This window comes from Leucoraja erinacea, chromosome 13 (genome assembly GCF_028641065.1).
Source record: "Leucoraja erinacea ecotype New England chromosome 13, Leri_hhj_1, whole genome shotgun sequence".
NCBI lineage: Eukaryota > Metazoa > Chordata > Chondrichthyes > Rajiformes > Rajidae > Leucoraja > Leucoraja erinaceus.
In genome coordinates, this window is record NC_073389.1 from 38259786 (window position 1) to 38280570 (window position 20785).

Below are 20785 nucleotides of genomic sequence, written 5' to 3' on the forward strand. Positions count from 1 at the left end.
CGGAGTTTGTCCCTTCCCTCATGGTGGGAGCCATTGTGGGGGGATGTTCTTTGTGTTTAAGACTCTCATTGGTGTTATGTCTGTATTCTTTTTTTGTGTGCTGCAAAATGGCAAAAAGCATTTCACTTCATTACATCTCGGTATATGTGAATGTGACCAATAAAATGCCTTTGATACCTTTGATTGGACTAGAAATACCCGAGATTTTTCCGGTTTTTCTCTAATTTAATAAAAATGTGCAAGTCTTGTTCATGCCGAGTTTCAGGGATGATTTATATAATTTTTTTTACACTACATGTGAAAATTTCATGTAGTTCTGTGACTTGGGTCATGAAACACTGGAATAAAGCTTCTCGGCTCACGGCCTAAAGTAAAGAGTTCAGTTCAGACAATAAGCTGTCATGTCTTGTCACACTGCTGGCTATTTTACACAGAAAGCAGTGTACAGTATGTGAAAAGAAACAGAAAGAATGTGTCCCTCCTGTTCTGGTGGGGTTAATGCATACCCTGGGTTAGTGATGTACTCCCAGACACCATTGTGTTTCTGCTAAGGCTCCGGATCATTTCCACTGGCTGCTCCTATGGAAACCTGCTTCCTCCTTGGAGAAAATAGACACAAAATGCTGCATTAACTCAGCAGGTTAGGCAGTATCTCTCGAGAAAAGGAATAGGTGACATTTTGGTTTGGAACCCTTCTTCACTATAAAGAAGCGCTCCGAATAGTTGACCCGGGGCGTCACCTATTCTTTTTCTCCAGAGATGCTGCCTGACTCACTGCGTTATGGGCCTGCCCCACTTTAGGCAATTTTTTAGGCAACCACAGGCGACTAGTTTGTCACCACATGTTCGCCGGTGGTCGCCGGGATTCGTCTCCTCAGTCGCGCAAAAATACGTAGTGTCTTTCTTGTCACTGCTAAATTCTCAACATGTTGAAAATTTTTCGTTGACAGTGAGTTTGACGCCAATGAGCATCGCTTGACTTCTCCTGATGTAGGTGATGTCATAGGTTGTCGCCAGGATGGCGTAGGTTGTCGCCAGTTTTTCGGCGACCTTCTGTGACTATGACAGTCGCGGCAGTTGCCTAAAAAATCGCCAGCTGCGACAGGCCCATTACTCCAGCATTTTGTGTCTATCTTCGGTATAAATCGGCATCTGCAGTTCCTTCCTACACATTTTGTCTCCTCCTCAGGGAACCTGTCTCTGAGAGGCGGAAATCTCATCATGGTAAAGGGCTTAGTCCATATGTTGCTTTTCATCTTGTGAGCTATGTTATAGGATCGTATTATTACTTTAACAGTAGAAACATACAGTATACAAATGGAATATGAACAAATGCAACACAAAAAAAAATTACTCCATATCAAGTGGATTGTGGTGGTTTCACTGAAAAAATGTAAGACTCTATTCAAACTAAAAACACTCTTCAGAAACAAAAGATTGAATGGTTATGAGCTGGACCAGTGATTTTCTTTTCTCTTTGGTTATTTCTCGTTTGTGGACTGTTCAACAGATTTTGGGTCCATTTGTTCCCATTATTTTGTTTTTCCATGAAAATGTATAGAAAACAAGGACCAGAAAAGTTTTCAAACTTCTTCTTACCCCTTTTGAACATGAACGATATTATTTGTATTATTTGAGTTACTTATTTGTTTGTTTTCCTTTGTGTTTTATTTTCTTTTTTTATTGCTTACAAGTTTATTTGTGTTTGTATTTTTTTAACATGTTCAATAAATTAATAAAGTAAAAGTAAAGTAAGAGAGGATGACTTCACATTGTTCACAGATTTAGGCAATATAATTAATACAGACATCCGACTCCAATGCTTGCAAAATGAAACTATTTTTTCACAAAACCCAATAGTTTACAACCGCATGGCAATCTGCTGCAGTACATCGTGTCAGAGCTACACCATGCAAATTTATTGCAAATGCAGCTGAATGGTTAATTGGGGATAGCAATCATAGAGTCATAGTGATACAGTGTGAAAACAGACCCTTCGGTCCAACTTGCCCTCACCGGCCAACATGTCCCAGCTACACTGGTCTTATTTTGGGTGGGGGGCAAATGCAGCAAGTGGGACTAGTGTAGAAGTATCAGAGGTATTTTTGAAGGATAGTCAATATGACACAGTAAGAATTGCATCAACCAATCTGTACACTGCAGGTTCTCATAAACAACGGCCTTACAAATGACCAGATACTCGGTTTTAATCTTGTGGCTGAGGACCAAATTTTGGTTAGAACATTGTAAGGGAGTTCCACTGCTTGGTCAGATTTTGTACCCAAATGGCCATTGCTGGGATTTTGAACCTTCAAGAGTCTGACTCAGTGTTGTCAATGTTACTTGCCCAAAGGTAGTTGGATTGATTAGCAATGTTTTTGTTTGAGATGGTAATTGCAAAAAAAAATGTTGTTTCACTGAATGTTTCACATCAATAATCATTTCCATATCAAATCATGCCCATCTCAAAATTTGTTTGGGCATTTCCATACATAATCCACATCTTCATGCCCAACATTTCTCCGAAGTTTGATGCACACATTACGCATTACATAGGCCCCTTTCCAGGCTTCCTGGCATAAATGGTAACTCAGAAGTTCGACCTATAACTGTTGCGGAAATTACTTTTACACGGCTATTTCATTAAGCACGGAATGCGCTATCATAAAGGATAGTGGAAACTATTTCAATTGAATTTTTCAAAAAGGAAATTAGATATATTTTGAAGAGGAAATATTTACAGGATTTTTTGGTAAGAGCAGGATACTGGAACTAATTAGATTAGTGCAGCACAGACATTTTCATGACATGCTCCTTTATAGTCCTATGAAAAATCACTTTAGAAATTCCCAGTAATCATTAATTATCCAATTCATACTAGCTTTTTCTTAAGTACATATTATTTTCAGGCTTTTTTTTAATACCTGTGATGCTCTTTGATGATAATATCACATTAAAAGTGCTGTTGTCTCTACTACCTACCCCAGCAGTTCATTCCATATACCCATCACCCTTTGTGTGAAAAAGTTACCCCTCGTCTTCCTATTAAATCTTTCCCTCCTCAAATTCAACCTATGACCTCTGGTTCTCGATTCCCCTACTCTAGGCAAGAGACTGTGCATCCACTCTATGCAGAGGAAAGGGAGGGATGGGGTGGGGGATATTACTTGAAATTGGAGAATTCAATGTGCATCCAATTGCTGGAAATCCTGCCTGAATTTCAGCTGTTGGAATTGTAAGTTGAATGCAAAGTGCAGTACAGGTACTTCCAGTTTGTGTGTGGCCTCCCTTTGGCAATAGAGGAGGCTCAGGACAGAAGGTATGCCTGCCAAGGCATGCTGGACTCTTAGGTGCTGACCACTTTAACACTTCCCATTCCCATGTCCCCCATCCTGGGGAATGGCACACATTTCTCCCACTATCTCCCAGCATGCTGTTCACTCTGCACCATTTCGCTCCTCCGCATGTTCATCTTACATCCCCAAACCCATATTTCCCTTTACCCTTCCTCGTTCCCCTCCCCTTGTCCCCTTCCATCTATATCCCTCCCTCAATTAACACCTCCACTTGTTTCCTTATCTGAACCCTTTTGCCACTTTTTTCACCTATACCCTTTGTCACCTACTCTGCTCATCTGCAAATCAACCCTCCTCACCTGTACCCACCTGTTTCTTAAGGACACAAAGTGCTGAAGTAACTTAGCAGGTCAGGTAGGATCTCTGGAGAACATGAACAGGAGATGTTTCAGGTCGAGACCTTCTTCAGACTGTTCTCAATGTTCTCCAGAGATGCTGCCTAACCTTCCGAGGTAATCAAGAACTTTATTTCCTTTGTGTATTAACCAGCATTGGCAGTTCTTTGTTTCCATCTATCATTTCTCAGATATTATTCCATCCCCACCACTCCTTTCTAGCTTCCTCCCCTCGACTCCATAAGCCAAAGAAGGATGCAGACCCAAAACATCATTTGACCATTTCCTCCACAGAAGCCACCTGATCTGCTGAGTTCCTCCTGGACTTAGTATTTGTGCCCAAGATTCCAGCATCTGCAGTTTCTAGCATCTCTTAATTTGCACAAAGTCCTCATACGCAAACAGTAAACTTCTGCTCCAGAAGTAACAGATAATACCATTCTTCTCCTATGTTCATTTCCACTACTTTTGTGTGAAAATACTCTAGCAACGATTGGCCTTGTGAATACAGCAATAACACTGTACTGAGGTTTGGATGAGTGATGTAATTATAGCTTGCTGTCTTGTTAGATCAGTCTGTGGTCGGTAAAATTGATGTCAAATCCAAGATCCCAGTAGTCACTCACCTGTTTCGGCTTTGGTACTATTCCAGCTGAGAGTGGTAGTAGACTCTGTAGCTGCAAACAGTTTGAAGATTATGGCATTAGTTTCTGATGCACAAACTATTTTATTACCAAGTTTTTAATGAAAGGAAGAACTCAATTAATATCACATCCATTACAGTCCTTGCAGAACATCTCAAATAGTAAGTTGACTATAAGTTTATAAAGAAGGCTTTCCTTAGTACTATTAGCCAGAATAAGAATACATGCTTATTCTGCCCGATGCCATTTTCCAATAAACCATGTAAACAATTTCCAAAGGATCTGAAATACTTAATTTTGCTACCGGGTGTTCAATACTTCTCAGTGTTTTTAAAGATCACATTTTCAGTACCTGTTGTGTTTGGTGGAACTGTCATCATGCTCAGAGTTTGGTTATCTGTAAAGATAATGGAAGATATGAGATCAATGTTGCTATATTTGGTTTCAGAGATTTCTTTGTAAAGTCAGGTTGTGTCACAAGTCAACAAGGGTTGTTTTGCAAAATGGGTTGAATGGAAACAGCCACACTCCATCCAAAACACAACGATGCCTTGGTCAAGAAAGCACACCAATGCCTCTACTTCCTCAGAAGACTAAAGAAATGTGGCTTGTCTCCAACACCTCTTTACAATTTCTGTAGATGAAACATAGGAAGCATCCCAACATAGAAACATAGAAAATAGGTGCAGGAGTAGGCCATTCGGCCCTTCGAGCCTGCACCGCCATTCAATATGATCATGGCTGATCATCCAACTCAGTATCCTGTACCTGCCTTCTCTCCATACCCTCTGATCCCTTTAGCCACAAGGGCCACATCCGCTGAGTTTCTCCAGTACTTTTGTCTGCCATCTCAAATATAAACACTAACGTATTTCTGCAGTGCAGGCACTGTTACGATGGAGAAAAAGCTGCAGCTATTTGGGCAAGGTGATGTGATCAGAGAAACTGTTTCAGTTGAGAGGAAGTAAATATCTTTGTTTTATTCTGTTTTTGGTTTTTTGTCGTTCCATGAATGTGGATGTTGCTGGCAGGGCAGGTGGTGGAGAGAACGTGGTGGAGAGTGCAATGAAAAGCCCCCTACAATGCTGTTAAGGAGAGTGCTCCAGAAATCGATATTCAGTGATGGACCTGTAATACGTTTGCAAATGTGTGACTTCGAAGGAACTCCACGTGTGATGATGTTTCTAAGCCCCCACTGCTATCGAGTTTCTTGAAGGTTGTTCAAGTTGTACCCCTCCTGGCAAGTGGAGAGTATTCCAACACTCTTGACTTGTGCATTGAGATGGTTGGAAAGCTTTGGTGTGTCAGAAAGAGTCATTTGCAGAATGCCAATTCAAGCTATTTTTGCTAATATTATTAATCAATTGTAAATGCTAATATGTTGATGATGGGTGGGTCCAGTGAGAGTAATGCCATTAAAAGTCAAAAGATAATTTAACAAGAATTGAGATATTTGACAGGAATAGATCAGGTAGACGGACTTGCCCAGAGTAGGTGAATTAAGGGACCAGATGACATAGGTCTAAAGTGAAGGAGAAAAGATTTAATAGGAATCTGATGGGCAACTTTTTCCAATACCAGCCAACTCCTGAACAAATAGCTAATATTGCTTTTAATTTCACAGTAGTTTTTGCTCATCTAGATTTTAAAACAAAATGTATGTTTCAACTGTAATTTCCAACTTTAACACTAGAATAGTTACATAATTGATACCACACATTAAATAATAAGGAAACTTGATACCTGTAGCTCAGTAGAGCCAGCCACTGAAAACAGAGAGGAAGAGATTTTCACACAAAGGGTGGTTGTAGTATGGAACAAGTTGCCAGAGGAGGTAGTTGTGGCAGGGTCTATCCCAACATTTAAGAAACAGTTAGACTGGTACATGAATAGGACAGGATTGGAGGGGTATGGTCCAAACGCCTGCAGGTGGGACTAGTGTAGCAGGCACTGTTGCAATGGAGAAGCTGCTCCAGCTATTTGAGCTGAGTGAGGGCAATATGATCTTAAATCAGACAATCCATTTCAATTGAGAGGAGGTAAATATTTTTATTTAATTCTTTTTTTCTTCATATTATGATTGCAAATGTTGCTGGCAAGGCCGCATGTACAGACCATCCCCAGTTGCCTATGGATCACCTTCCTTGCGATGAAGAGGCTCTCATGTTGCTATTAAGCACAGCGCTCAGGAATTTGGTATTCAGTGAAGGAATTGCAATCTATTTCCAAATTTGTGACCTGCAGGGACTTCCACGTGTGGTGGTGTTTCCAAGCATCTGCTGCTTTCCTCCTTCAAGATGGTAGAGATTGTGAGACCTGGAAGTGTTCTTGATGAAAATGTTGTTGCAATCCATTTTGGAATGCTCTCCCGAGGAAGTCAACGTTCTAACTGGTGGGTGGCATACCAGGTAAGAGGCTGCTTTATCCTGGTTGGTGTTGAGCTTCTTGAAGGTTGTTCAAGTTGTACCTCTCCCAGCAAGAAGGGAGTATTCCAACACTTCCTTGACGTGCAGTGAGATGATGAAAACACGTTGGGGTGTGAGGAAGAGCCATTTGCAGAAAGCCATTGATCTTGACGGCTAAGATTACCTGTCAATTCTAAACCCTAGGATATTGATGATGGGGGAATCCAGTGAAAGGAATGCCATTAAATGTCAAACGATAGTTTAACATTCACTGTTGCTGATGCTGACTTTTATTGTGAACCTTACATTTTCCAGTTGGCATGGTGGTATTTAAATTCAAGTTCCTTGCTTATGTTCCAATAATATTACAATTATGCCACCATCCTCTGCAGTCCGAATGCTGCGGATAACTCCTTTAGTCTTCTTTCTGCCTTCTACAGTACATGCAGTTGAGAGACGATAGAGACTCTCTCAAATATCTTATCCAAGCTCATAACTGTTGCAACCAAACTGACAGAAGATGCCCCCAGCATATTGATTGCACCGTTGTACCTGCCATGGTACATATAACCCTCAGTGTAGATGGTAACAATATAAAAAGGAATGAAAGGGAAATTAGGACTCGGAAATTAGGAGATGAGTGTACTCCAGCACTTTATTTTTGTGTTCAAGATTCCAGCATTTAGATTTTCTTGTATCTCCCAATTTGTACATAGTCTACGTATACCAAGAAACATTTTCTGCTCAAGAAATAACATGTAGTGTCACCCTTTTCTGACATTAATTTACTCTACTTTCATGTGAATGTTAAATAGCAATGATCCTCCCAAGGAATACAGCAATAACACCACACCAAGGCCTGTATGTGTGATGTAGTTACATCTTGCTGTCTTGTTAGTACAGACTGTGCCCAGGTATGTTCATGTCAAGTACTAAATCACAGTTGTCACCTACCTGTATTGTTTCCTGTAATATTCTCGCTGGGAGTGGTGGTAGACTCCACATCTGCAAACAGATTGAAGATTTTAGTATTGGCTCCCAATGTGTGAACTCCATTGTTACCATTTTTAAAATTATAGAGAAAAACTCTATATCATATTATGTGAAGGCAGAAGGCATCATCCCAGTGCCGAAGAAGTCTCCCATCACCAGCCTTAATGACTACTGTCCCGTGGTCCTCACTCCGGTAATCATGAAGTGCTTTGAGAGATTGGTCCTCCAGCACATCAAGGACTATCTCCCTCCAGACTTCGACCCTCACCAATTCGCCTATCGCACAAACAGATCCACAGAAGACGCCATCACCGTAGCTCTCCACTCTGTGCTGAGCCACCTGGAGCAGAGGCAGAGCTACGTCCGGAGCTCTTTGTGGATTACAGCTCAGCTTTCAATACTATCATTCCGGACATTCTCATTGACAAACTGGTAACTCTTGGCCTCCCCACTCTCACATGTGCCTGGATAAAGGACTTCCTCACCAACCGGCCCCAGACTGTGAGACTCGGCCCCCACCTCTCCTCCACTTGCATGTTGAGTACCGGCTCCCCACAGGGCAGTGTGCTAAGCCCCCTCCTATACTGTCTCTACACCCACGACTGTAGTCCGGCCCACAACAACAACCGCATCATCAAGTTAGCCGACGACACTACAGTAGTCGAACTCATCTCAAGGGGAGACGAGGCAGCCTACAGAGAGGAAGTCCCGAGGTTGACAGCCTGGTGCTCAGAAAACAACCTGGCTCTGAACACCAAGAAAACAAAAGAGCTCATTGTCGACTTCAGGAGGCACAGCACCGACTTAGCCCCCCTACACATCAACGGCGAGTGTGTGGAGAGGGTCTACACCTTCCGGTTTCTTGGCGTCCTCATCTCCGCTGACATCTCCTGGACAGACAACATCACGCCGGTTATCAAGAAAACTCAGCAGCGGCTGCACTTCCTGAGGGTCCTCAGGAAGCACAGCCTGGACTCCAACCTGCTGCTGACCTTCTACCGCTCGTCCATTGAGAGCCTGCTGACATACTGCATTACAGCATGGTATGGCAGCTGCACCATGGCAAACAGGGAGAGGCTTCAGAGGGTAGTTAGGGCAGCACAGAAGATCACTGGCTGCCCTCTCCCCTCTCTGATGGACATATACGTCTCCCGCTGCCTCAGCAGGGTGAAGAACATCATCAAGGACAGCTCCCATCCTGCGTTTGGCCTGTTCGACCTGCTGCCCTCAGGGAGGCGCTATAGGTGCATCAGAACAAGGACAAACAGATTCAAAAACAGTTACTTTCCAAAAGCCATAACCTCCCTGAACTCATACATGTATTGACTTCACAGCCAAACTCCCAGACTTCCATCTATCCACCTACTGTAATTTGTACTGTAATTGCATATAGGAATCCTATTTATTCACTCTATTCATCCATTGTCTTTTTATAGATATGTGTATAGCGCCGCAGAACTGTGCACCTTATCCTCCCCCCCCCCTTTGTTTTTGTCTTTGTTTTTTGATTAATTACATGTCTGCACTGAGTAGGAGCTGCTTTTAATCTCATTGTACATGCGTGTAGTGACAATAAAATGGTATTATTATTATTATTATTATTATCATTATTGTTTAATTTGAATCATGTTCGATACAGACATTATGGGCCGAAGGGCCTGTTTCTGTGCTGTACTGTTTTATGCCCCATGTCAATCCCTTTCTGTTTGGGAGGAATAATTTAATTATACAAATTATATTCTCAAGAACCGGATTGAGATAAGGAATAAAAAGTGTGAAGAATTATATTTAAGGGTGTGGGAAAGAACACCATCTAAAAATAGACAATAGATTAGTTCAGGTATACAGTAACACATATATGATGCATGCATGCGTGACATTAAGGTAACACAAATCATGCCGGACTAATAGACTTAAAATCATCATGCTATTATTCCAACTATGTTCATCCATAATTATGGCATTTAAATAATTATTTTCATAATATAAATAAAATTCACTTATTTTGCAGTTAAACTGCCATGTTTTATTTGAATTATCTATCAGTTATCTTCTGAAACTTAGCAGGACATATTTGGTGTGAAATCTCTCTGCGACCACTATAAGAAAGACGTTTCTGGTACCTGTTGTGATCGATGTGAGGGTGTTGGTAGTAACTGAAAGAAAGTAACTGGGATTAGATCAGACATAGGAGAAAACCAATGTCGCAATGCCAATACAACTAGCCAACAACTCCCGAACAAATGGTAAACATTGCTTTTAATTTCACAGTAGTTTCAGCTCATCAAGTTGTTAAGACAAAAATTATGTTTCAACTGTAATTTTCAACTTTAGCACTATACTGTTACATAATTGATACCACGCATTAAACAATAAGGAAACTTGATACCTGTGGTGTTCATAGAGTCTGTAGAGCCAGTCGCTGAAAACAGACAGGGAGAGATTGTTACTGTACGCAGTGTTGGTAAACAATAGGATTGGAGCGAGTGAGATATGCTCTCCAGCTCAAACAATTTGCCCTTTATTGGGGACCAAGCAAGTACCAAATTGCGTTATTCGTTGCTGAATCCGCAATCTGTCCCATTCTACTTTCATCAAGTCAACATTTCACAGTCTCGATTCCCAAATAGTCCTTGAGATCTGTAAAAAGTGCAAGTTAGCTGCGTTAAAAGCAGAAGGGAAGCAAGTTCAGGGACAAGAATTCTTGAATGCATGAAGCCAACAAGAACAGAACTCACTTACATTTCTGACAGGTGCTGCTACAGACTGAGTGCATTCTAGTGGAGAGACAGCATAGGGAACTGCTACCTTCGATAATGCAAAGTTGAGACTGTCGGTGCTTTAAGACCATTACACGGCAGCACAAAAACAACGATAAAGTGTTCCCATTCCATTACAATGTTTCACAAGAGCAGGAACTGTAAGCAGGTGTCCAGTATTATAAAGTGCTTCCGAAAGAACTGCAGATGCTGGTTTACACCAAAGATAGACACAAAATGCTGGAATATCTCAGCAGGACAGGCAGCATCTCTGGAGAGAAGGAATAGGTGACTTTTTGAATCGAGACCCTTCTTCATCTTATAGTTCTTTGCTGTGCACTGTGGTTGGTTCAAATAGGAAGATGATAGTATATTTGACATAACTGAAACTAGTGGACAATAACATCGGGAGCTCGCAAGTCCCTGGTAGGAGACCGCTTTTCGGAGCTCCCGCAATGGCAACTACTCACGCCCGAATCGCGGGGTCAAAACAACCCGGAGAAGGGCCTTACATCGCCCGGCGCAACTTTAACGGCCGCGAGACTTACCATTGCCCGCCGGGAGCTTTAATATCGGGAGCCCCAGTCGCCTCGGGAGAAGAATAAAGAACAGGGAAGAGACTAGAGAGACACGACTTTTGCCTTCCATCACAGCGAGGAGGTGTTTGGAGTCTCACTGCGATGGATGTTTATGTAAATTGTGTTAATTGTGTCTTGGTTTCTTTTTTGATGTTATGAATGCAGGAATGAAATTTCGTACGTACATTTATTTAAGACAATAAATGGTATTATTATTATTATTATTATTATTATTATTATTATTATATCCAAAAAGCTCCATAGAGGTGGGTACCAGAAGAACTGGAGGGGGCGGGGGACAGGGAAATTGATGGCCATGTTATACAGAAACAGTCACAGGAAAATAATAGTGGGAGAATGGGATTGATGGGAGCACTCCCACTGACATTAAAGTGGGCATTGACTTGAAGAGCTGAATGAACTTCTTTAGCATTAGGAGGAAATTTGAGAAAACATTGTGAACAAGGAGATTTGAGAGAAGTTTACTCGCTGAACCTCTACAACCACAGTGAGGCAGAAGAGAATTGGTCCGGTATCTTTTAAATCATGTAGCACCAGAAGCAAGGAACATGATATCACGAGATGTACAACATGGACCAGCAACCGCACACATGAATCTATTCTTGATAGATCGGAGAATTAATTTACAATTAAGTAATCAAGAAACAGTGTCATGTAGGGTCCCGACCCAAAATGTCACCAATGTATACCCGCAGGTCAGTTGCCCTTGAAATTGACAGAACAAAGCTGTATCAGGAATCCTCAAGTTTTTGTAAACCCACGCCAAGACCTCTGGCAAATACAATCGCAATTTAAGGTTTCAACTGATCTACATCAAATCTTCCTTTCATTTGTCTACAATAACGAGACTACGATTCCCTCACAGAAACAGTGCTTAACTATAAACGTCAGGCAAATATTGCACGGGCCAGAATGTGTTAATATCAAATGTCATTCAATAGTTTAATCCTTAATCTGCAAGCCGTTTGAAGAATAGTTTCAGACCCTTTTTTTACAAAAAAAGAACAGCTGCTTTCATCATTAATCTGTTAGTCTTTCCAGATCACCAAAAGGTGATATCTTGCAGAATGTTTGTGCGCAAAGGATAAAAGATTAAATGGATTAGGATTCAATAATAAGTTTTAACTGCACAAAATCCAACTTATCTTTAAAATAATTTAGTAAGTTATTAACTTGCTGCAGAATGCAAATGATAATAAATGCCATGAACATACATGTAAATCCTAAAGGGCCTGTCCCACTTACGCAACTTTTTTGGAGACTTCCGGCACCCGTCAGAGGCCGTTACAGTTTGTAGCGGCAGATTTTTCAAATCTTTCAGGAAATTAACTCCCTAGCCACTAATTGGGTGAGACGGGATAAGGGGAGTATCTTCGGTACGCATGCAAGCTGCCTCAGAGACCTTCAGAGCTTCTCCTTTCATAAAGCTTCAGCACAGTCTTTTAATGAATATTTTCTTTACTGTAGATATAAAACAGTAAGATACGTCCAAGGTTTTTCCGACTTGTTCCGGCAATCTTCTTCGAACTCCAGCTCATTATTTCAGATACTAGAAAACTCCTCATGTCTCCATGCTTCACATGATCTTGACATGTGGCTCGACATGTGGCTTGACATGGTCGAAGGATTAACCTTCTCCCTCTTCACTCCAAAACGAATGAAACCAAATAAACTACCACGCAAGCAGTTAAGCTGCATAAACACGCCCAAAGACACGTCATAAATTCCTCCCACATTATAACGGGCAGTCTAAAATTTAAAGGAACATGCCATCCACAATGACATGCAAAACAGGCCAAATGGCCACTACACAGTTCGACAAAAATTTTCAACATGTTGAAAATCCAGCGGCGACCAGAACAAGGTACGACTCTTTGGGCGACTACTCACAACCATACAAGCTTCACCCCGCTACATGTCACCAAGGTGTCGCCTGTATGGTCGTAAGTAGTCTCCTAGTCACCCAAAGAGTCATAGCGTCTTTCTGGTCGCCGCTGAATTTTCAACATGTTGAAAAATTTCGGCGACCTATGACGGGTGCCAGCAGTCGCCGAAAAAGTCGCGTAAGTGGGACAGGCCCTTAACAGATACTTGAGTATTTTTTACAGCATCTGAAGTTTTTGGTCTCCATCCCTCTAATATTATTTGTCCTTATTCACAGTACCCATGCATTTTATGACCAGCAGAGGGAGACAACAGCACAGTGCATGGCACATCGTTTCCAGTGATATCAGACAGAACAAACTATGAAACAAGACATAAAGTGCTGTAGTAACTGTGAGTCTTGCAGCATCTCTGGAGAACATAGAAAGGCAATGTTTTGAGTCAGAACCCTTCTTCAGACAGATAGCAGGGGAGCGGGAAGAAGGGTTTTTACAATATGAAATGCAGTCATTAGTCTGAATTTCCTGGTCAAACAGACATTTTAATATTATTATAGATTTATCACCCACTTTTTTTTTTAAAAAGGGCAAGCATCACATTTCAGATCAATTTTGCTGATGAAATGACCACACCTGTTTTTCCCTTAAATCAGATACTGACATTCGTGCAATTTGTGCCCTTGATATTTTTTTAGTGTATTTCTAATATTTGCAGCGTCTGTTTGTTTTCTTCATAGCACTGGTAATATTTATTTAGTGACAGAAACGTATCATCGCTGAGATTCTTTGCCACACCCTCCCTCACGGAAAGTTCAGATACACCAGCTCTGGAGTGTGACAATAACATACGGCAGCATGTGCCCTGCCAGAAGTACTCAGTAAAACAGTCTGCGTCACACTTGCATTGATTTGTGCACGAATATGTCCCTCCATTATCTTACTGATCTAATGTAGTGATCCAGTCCATTTTATAGTGCATCTACAATACACTTACAACACACTATGCTGCATTCATGAGGGAAAACTGGTAATTTGGTCTACGGAAGCAAAACAAGTTCCCCCACCCACCTGGGCAGCATAATTGCTGCTTTACTGCGGCAGGTTCAATCCTGAACTTGGATACCATCTGTATGGAGTTTGTACATTCTCCCTGTGCCCGCGTGGGTTTTCTCCGGGTACTCCTGTTTCCTCCCACGTTCCAAAGTGGTGCAGGGTTGTAGGTTAATTGTCCTTAGTGTGTCGGATAGAACTAGTTGATGGGTGATTGTTGGTCAGAGCAGACTCGGTGGCCTGAAGGGCCGATCTCCACACTATTTTGAAAATAAACTAAACTAAACCTCTCAACTTATCTCAGGGGCAATATTGAGGTCTTGCTCAATAACATCTAAGGTTTTCATGCACAGTGAAAACACACTGCTTACCTTCATTGGTAGATCTAGAAAATAACTAGACTAAGTGGGACCCATTGGGTCCCAGCATCACACGGGATGGCTGGTCCCCCAACGCAATATTCCACCTCTCCACCAATTCCAATATTGGTGGGCAGTGGGGGGACTTTCTGGAGCGCTAGTATGGGTGTTGTGGGCTGAAGGACTGGTTTCCAGAGGGTTAGATTGGACATTGAGGGCCAAATGGATTCTTGGGCTTGCGGCTCAGTCACTCAAGCCTGTTGTGCTGGCAGGTCACTCACTCATGGCTGGTGGCCTTGCAGTTGACACGGTTATTCCTTGAAATTCCATTTCAAGCAGGGTGCAAGGTCACCAAATTCAAGTGCAGCTTCTTACCACTTCAAGCAGGGTGCAAGACCACCAAATTCAAGTGCAGTTTCATACCATTTCAAGCAGGGTGCAAGGCCACTAAAGACAGCAAGTCGTGACATCTCCCTCCTCCATCTTGCAGAGACTGAGCTTTGCCCACACTTCTGGGCTTTATAGTCCCTCCCACCAGAAGGGGTGTGGCCTCCATGGCATGATTGACAGGAGAGAGAATCTCAACCATTTTTAAACACTAATAACTCTTTTATTTTACCACAATGGGAAAAATCCTCGACATCAGTTGAGCGGAGGGGGACTGAGTAAGATGGACAAAAAACTCAACCGTATGTGGTAGCGTTTTTTCTAAAATCAATCCAAAGCGCAAACAGGAAGTGGTCAAGATTAGACTTTTAATTATATAGGAGGCAAGGCAACTTTAATTAGGCAAGGCAAATTTAAATAGGCAAGGCAACTTTAATTAGGCAACACTGCTTTAGCATTTCCAAATCAAAGGCAAAACAGCTTTAGCATTTCCAAACCAAAGGCAACACAGCTTTAGCATTTAGCATTTCCAAACTAAAGGCAACACAGCTTTAGCATTTCCAAACCAAAGGAAACAGCTTTAGCATTTCTAAACTATATTTTCAAACCATATTAAGGACACTGACAGTTAGTAAAACTACTCACAGTTTAGTAGATATGTGATCAGTGTTATTCACAGCTCAGACTGAGAGACGTGACCCTCTCGCTTCCCCCATCATGCAGAGACTGACAGAGGCATTCAACGCTACCGGGTTTTATAGTCCCTCCGGAAGTGGCTTGGCCTTCAGGAGAGAGAATCTCAACATTTTTATAACTCTAATAACTCTTTTATTTTTCATCGATGGTAAAAATCCTCTTGTCCTGCGCAGCGGAGGGGGATTCTGGGTAAGATGGCCAAAAATCACAGCCGTAAGTGGCAGCGTTTTTTTCTAAAATCAATATACAGAACAACAGGAAGTGGTCGAGATCAGACTTTTAGCAATATAGATATTATTAATTCTGGAAAGTGCCAGTCACACTTTACTCTTTACACACTCTACAAAGCAGCTCACAATCAGCAATGTTTTTCCAGGACAGGTATTTCAGGTTTCACCAGGAAGAAGCTGGTAACATTATTAATGGCTTTGCAATGATGTGTTCAGCAGCCTTCTCTTTGATCGTCTACGTGATGTCAGGTTTGAATCTGCTGCCTAGCCGTGGCATGCACATTGGAATGCAGATTGCATCACACTTTGGGCTGAAGTCATTTAGCAGGGGAGTTGAGGAGAGCACAGTAATAGCTGTTGTTTGCTGAAGAACTATTGATAGTTTCACCATTATAATAGTGGGGTCCTTCATTTGGTTGTAGAAACAAGGAACCATTGATGCTGGTTTACCAAGTAAAGACACAAAATGCTGGAGTAACTTAACCGGCCAGGCAGTATCTCTGGAGAACATGGATAGGTGATGTTTCCGATCAGGATTGATCAGTCTGTAGTTGTCCCAATCCGAATCGTTGCCTACTCGCTGACATACTCCAGCACTTTGTTTTTTCCCTCATTCTGCTGTTGGGTGGTTTTGTCTTTACATAACATGAAAATTATCCCAATCATTGAAAAAAGCTGATCGCACTAAATTATTTCCCTCTTGTACCAGTTACAGCAGGAGGCACTCAAGTGATTCTTGAGGGTAGCAAAACACGAAGTGCTGGAGAACTCACTAGGTCAGGCTGCATCTGGGGAGGGAATGGACAGATGACGTTTTCGGGTTGGGGCCCATTTTCAATGATTGTCTGTTTATTCCCTCCACAAATGCTGCCTAACTTGTTTGTGTTTAGCTCAAGATTCCTGCAACTGCAGTCGCTTGTGGCTCCAGCTGATCCCCTTTTATAGAGATCAAATGTTAGCACCAACGCCCATGGATGAATTTAAAAAAATTACATTGTTCAACCAGTTCAACCAACCCTGTCCTCAACAACATCACTGCAAAACCATGCATGTGTAAAAAAATGACATGGAGTGGGGAATAACAAAACAAAATAGGCATAGTGTGGATGGATATTTGCCAGTCAACATATCCCTAGTGGACTCTAGGGGTACATTTGAACTCTCTGGCTGAGGGGAAACCAGATAAAGTTTATGTTCAGAGGGAACTTGGTGTACTGGATCAGAAAAGGCAGAGTGTAAAGCACAAGTAGCTTGGAAGAAAAGTGGCATGTTGACCTTTACTGCAAAACAGGAAGAGTACCAAACTAAGGGAGTCAAGCCAAAGTGGTGCAGAGTTTTGATAGTTCTGAGCACAGCTTGGATCTCCACACAATCAAAGATTTACTAACCTCAGAAGTTGATGTAGAAACAATTCCAAGATGGATTCTTGGCTTGGGGGATCTGTCCTGTACAGAGTGATAGTGACAGGGGTATCTCTGAACTAAAATACACTATACTTATTGCTGCTCAGAAGTATGTGAAGCAATCTAACACTGAGACATATTAAATACCAGAAGGCTGCTTCCTATCAGTCTAAAGGCCAATGCCAGAAGGTATTCTCAGGTCAAAGTATCATCTGTTTGAGACTGAAATAAAAAAAATTCAGGAGAGAGATAAAAATCTTGGGAAGTCTATTAAAGTCTGAGATTGATATGTTTCTAGACACAGAGTGGATAAGAGAATGTCGCGAACAGGACAGGCCATGGCACTGAATCAAGGGGCAGACCCAAGGGGCGTCTGAGACTGAAGCTGTGCCTATTTATTAAATTATATCTTATTCTTACTCTTTTGAGAGTTGTGTGATACTAGAATTATGAGGTTTGTGCCTCATAACCCCAGTGACCCATATTTCACCCTGATCTTGGGCACTGTGTTGGTGTGGAGTTGAGACATAAAAACATAGAAAGAAAATAGGTGCAGGAGTAGGCCTTTGGCCCTTTGAGCCAGCATCGCAATTCAATATGATCATGGCTGATCATCCAAAATCAGTACCTTATTGCTGCTTTCTCCCCATATTCCGTGATTCCGTTAGCTCTAAGAACTATATCTAACAGTCTTCGTATATGCCCCAGTTGCTCCTGTTTCCTCACACATCCAAAACGCACCAAAGAGGTGGGTACCAGAAGAGCTGGAGGGGGTGGGGGACAGGGAAATTGATGGCCATGTTATACAGAACGAGTCACAGAAAAATAAGTGGGAGAATAGTATTGACAGGAGCACTCCCACTGACATTAAAGAGGGCATTGAAGAGATGAATGAACTTCTTTAGCATGAGGAGGAAATTTGAGAAAACATTGTGAGCAAGGAGTTGGCTGGACCTTTACAACCACTGTGAGGCAGAAGAGAATTGGACAGGCATCTTTTATATCATGCAGCTCAAGAAGCAAGGTACATGTTGTCACGAGATAGGTACATGATATCACGAGATAGCAACCACACACATGATGCTATTCTTGATAGATCGGAGAATTAATTTAACAGTGTAATTTCTTACAATGGTCAAGCAGCATCTCTGGAGAAAATCGATAGGGATTTTACAGGTCGGGATGCTTCTTCAGTACGACTGTAGGATCCCGACCCAAAATGTCACCAACGTATACCTGCAGTTCAGTTGCCCTTGAAATTGACAGAGCAAAGCTGAATCAGGAATCCTCAAGTTACTGTAAACCCACGCCAAGACCCCTGGCAAATACAATATCATTTTAAGGTTTCAACTGATCTGCATCAAATCTTCCTTTCATTTGTCTACAATAACGAGACTACCTCACTGAAACAGTGCTTAACTATAAACGTCAGGCAAATATTGCACAAGGGCCAGAATGTGTTAATATCAAATGTCTTTCATAATTTAATCCTTAATCTGCAAGGCGTTTGAAGTATAGTTGCAGTCCCTTTTTTTTTTACAAAAAAAGAACAGCTGCTTTCATCATTAATCTGTTAGTCTTTCCAGATCACCTAAAGGTGATATCTTGCAGAATGTTTGTGCACAAAGAGTAAAAGATTAAATGGATTAGGATTCAATAATAAGTTTTACCTGCACAAAAGCCAACTTATCTTTTAAACAATTTAGTAAGTTATTGACTTGCTGCAGAATGCAAATGATAATAAATGCCATGAACATACACGCAAATCCTAACGCCCCCACAGAAACTTGAGTTTAGGTGTTAGTGGGCAATGGCCCAACATGCATCTTGGATAAGTTGGGAGGTGGGTGAGGGAGTGGAAGGGTGCTTGTTGGTTTCTGCAGTAGAACTAGTTACCAGTTTCAATAACGTGGTGTGAGTGAATTGTAGGTGCATTTCAAAATGGCCAGGGTCATGACATTAGATCACTAAGATAATAGGGGCGCAGTTTTCTGCGTGATTCAATGGGACTATGAGGAAGACAATGTTATTGAGTAGCTTTGACAGGGCATACTCAGCCATGTGCTATTGTCACACTGGTGTGCCACATTTTTCTGGACTCTCTGTGAAGGAGGGAGTGGCAAAGAATACCAGCGATGAAGCGTTTCCGTCACAAAATAAAGATTAACAGAGCTACAAAAAATATAAACAGACATTGCAAATGTTAGAAATACATCAAGAAGAATATCAGTATGAATGTCAGCATCTGATACAAGGGAGAAACAGGCTTTTTTCCAATTCATCAGAGTTGTTAATCTGAAAGTTGAATCTTGCTCTTGCTCCATAGTGTGATCGGTTCTCAGGAATTCTAAGCAATCAATCCAATTTGATAACCAATGGACCATAGTAGCCATCTAATATTGGGATGTTTAATTTTTCGCAGCATTCCCAGATCACTCTCCCTAATATTTTGTTCAATGCAACTAGAATATTTTCAGACCCTTGCAGAGATAGATAATCATTCTGTCAGACCAGGTTCATATTTCTGACATTAAAATGAAGACCCTTCTTGTGTATCACCCGCACATGGCTTTGTGTGTAAGGGGCAGAATTTTATCTCATGAATGAGCTCCGTCATCCAATATTTTGCACTTCTGAGAGGACCAAGGGAGTAATATGAAGGATCAATATGATTGGAACTTAATTGATGAAAATGGACTTGTTTCACTAGTATGAATGTATTGTGTACTTTTGAAATTAGCGGCCAGGAATGAAAGGGGAACTCTGACCTCCAACCAATCCCACCAGTCTAGACTTTTGTATTATTGTCCCAGGAACCCAAGATCGAAACCTACAGTTTGGATCTTGAAACCAAAAACAACAGCAAGGAAAAGAGGTTAACTCCAGTAGTAATGGCTAGGTAATGCCACGCGTAGGTTTAAAAATAAATTCCATAAATAGTTGGAAAGAAGCTTGCTTGAGATATAAACAGTTCCACTAATCATTAGGCAATAAACAAACAGATATGAGATGGAATGGTGAATCCTGATTTTAACAAGGCACTGTTGACACTGTATCAAAGTCAAAAGTCAAAGTCAAACTTATTCGTCACATGCACCAACCAAGGTACAGTGAAATGAATTTGTCATGTAGTGATACAGTTGGGAAAAAAAGTCAAAGTCAAAGTATCCTTTATTGTCATTCAGACTTTTAAGTCTGAACGAAATTACGAACCTTGCAGTCATAACATAGAATAAAATTACAAAACACACAATGAACACAGATTTAACATCCACTACATTGAGTCTACCAGGCACCTCATCACTGTGATGGAAGGCAAAGTCTTAAAGTCCTTGTCTCTTCCCTCCGTTCTCCCTCTGCGTTGAGGCGATCCAGGCTTTCGATGTTGGGACCCTGCCGGGTGATGGTAAGTCCCGCGGCCGAATCCGAGCTCCGCAAACAGGCCGGTTCAAACTCCACGGCCCGGGGCGGACGAAGCTGCCACCCTCCAGTCCAATGGACGAAGCTGTTGTTGCGGGAGCCCCGGAAAACTGGTCACCAACCTGGGACCTGCGAGCTCCCAACGATGTCATCCACTGGGCCAGCAGCCGAGCTTCCGAGGCTCTGAAGTCGGGTCGTCGCCACCGCAACGCCACCACAACCCCAAAGTAGGCCAGCCCCGATCACACAATACATCATAAAATCAA

General features: G+C 41.8%; 1 protein-coding gene across 8 annotated transcripts in view; it reads right to left on the reverse strand.

Annotated features, from left to right (window-relative positions):
• LOC129702883 (adhesion G-protein coupled receptor G2-like) overlaps positions 1 to 20785 on the reverse strand; it is a 124132-nt gene that overhangs the window by 70869 nt on the left and 32478 nt on the right. For all 8 annotated transcript variants that reach the window (XM_055644946.1, XM_055644949.1, XM_055644953.1 and 5 more), the window contains 5 exons: positions 10123 to 10155; positions 9857 to 9889; positions 7695 to 7745; positions 4688 to 4732; positions 4318 to 4368 (listed from right to left, as the gene is read on the reverse strand). In XM_055644946.1, the coding sequence (XP_055500921.1) occupies positions 4318 to 4368; positions 4688 to 4732; positions 7695 to 7745; positions 9857 to 9889; positions 10123 to 10155 (213 nt within the window). The remainder of the gene's footprint in view (positions 1 to 4317; positions 4369 to 4687; positions 4733 to 7694; positions 7746 to 9856; positions 9890 to 10122; positions 10156 to 20785) is intronic.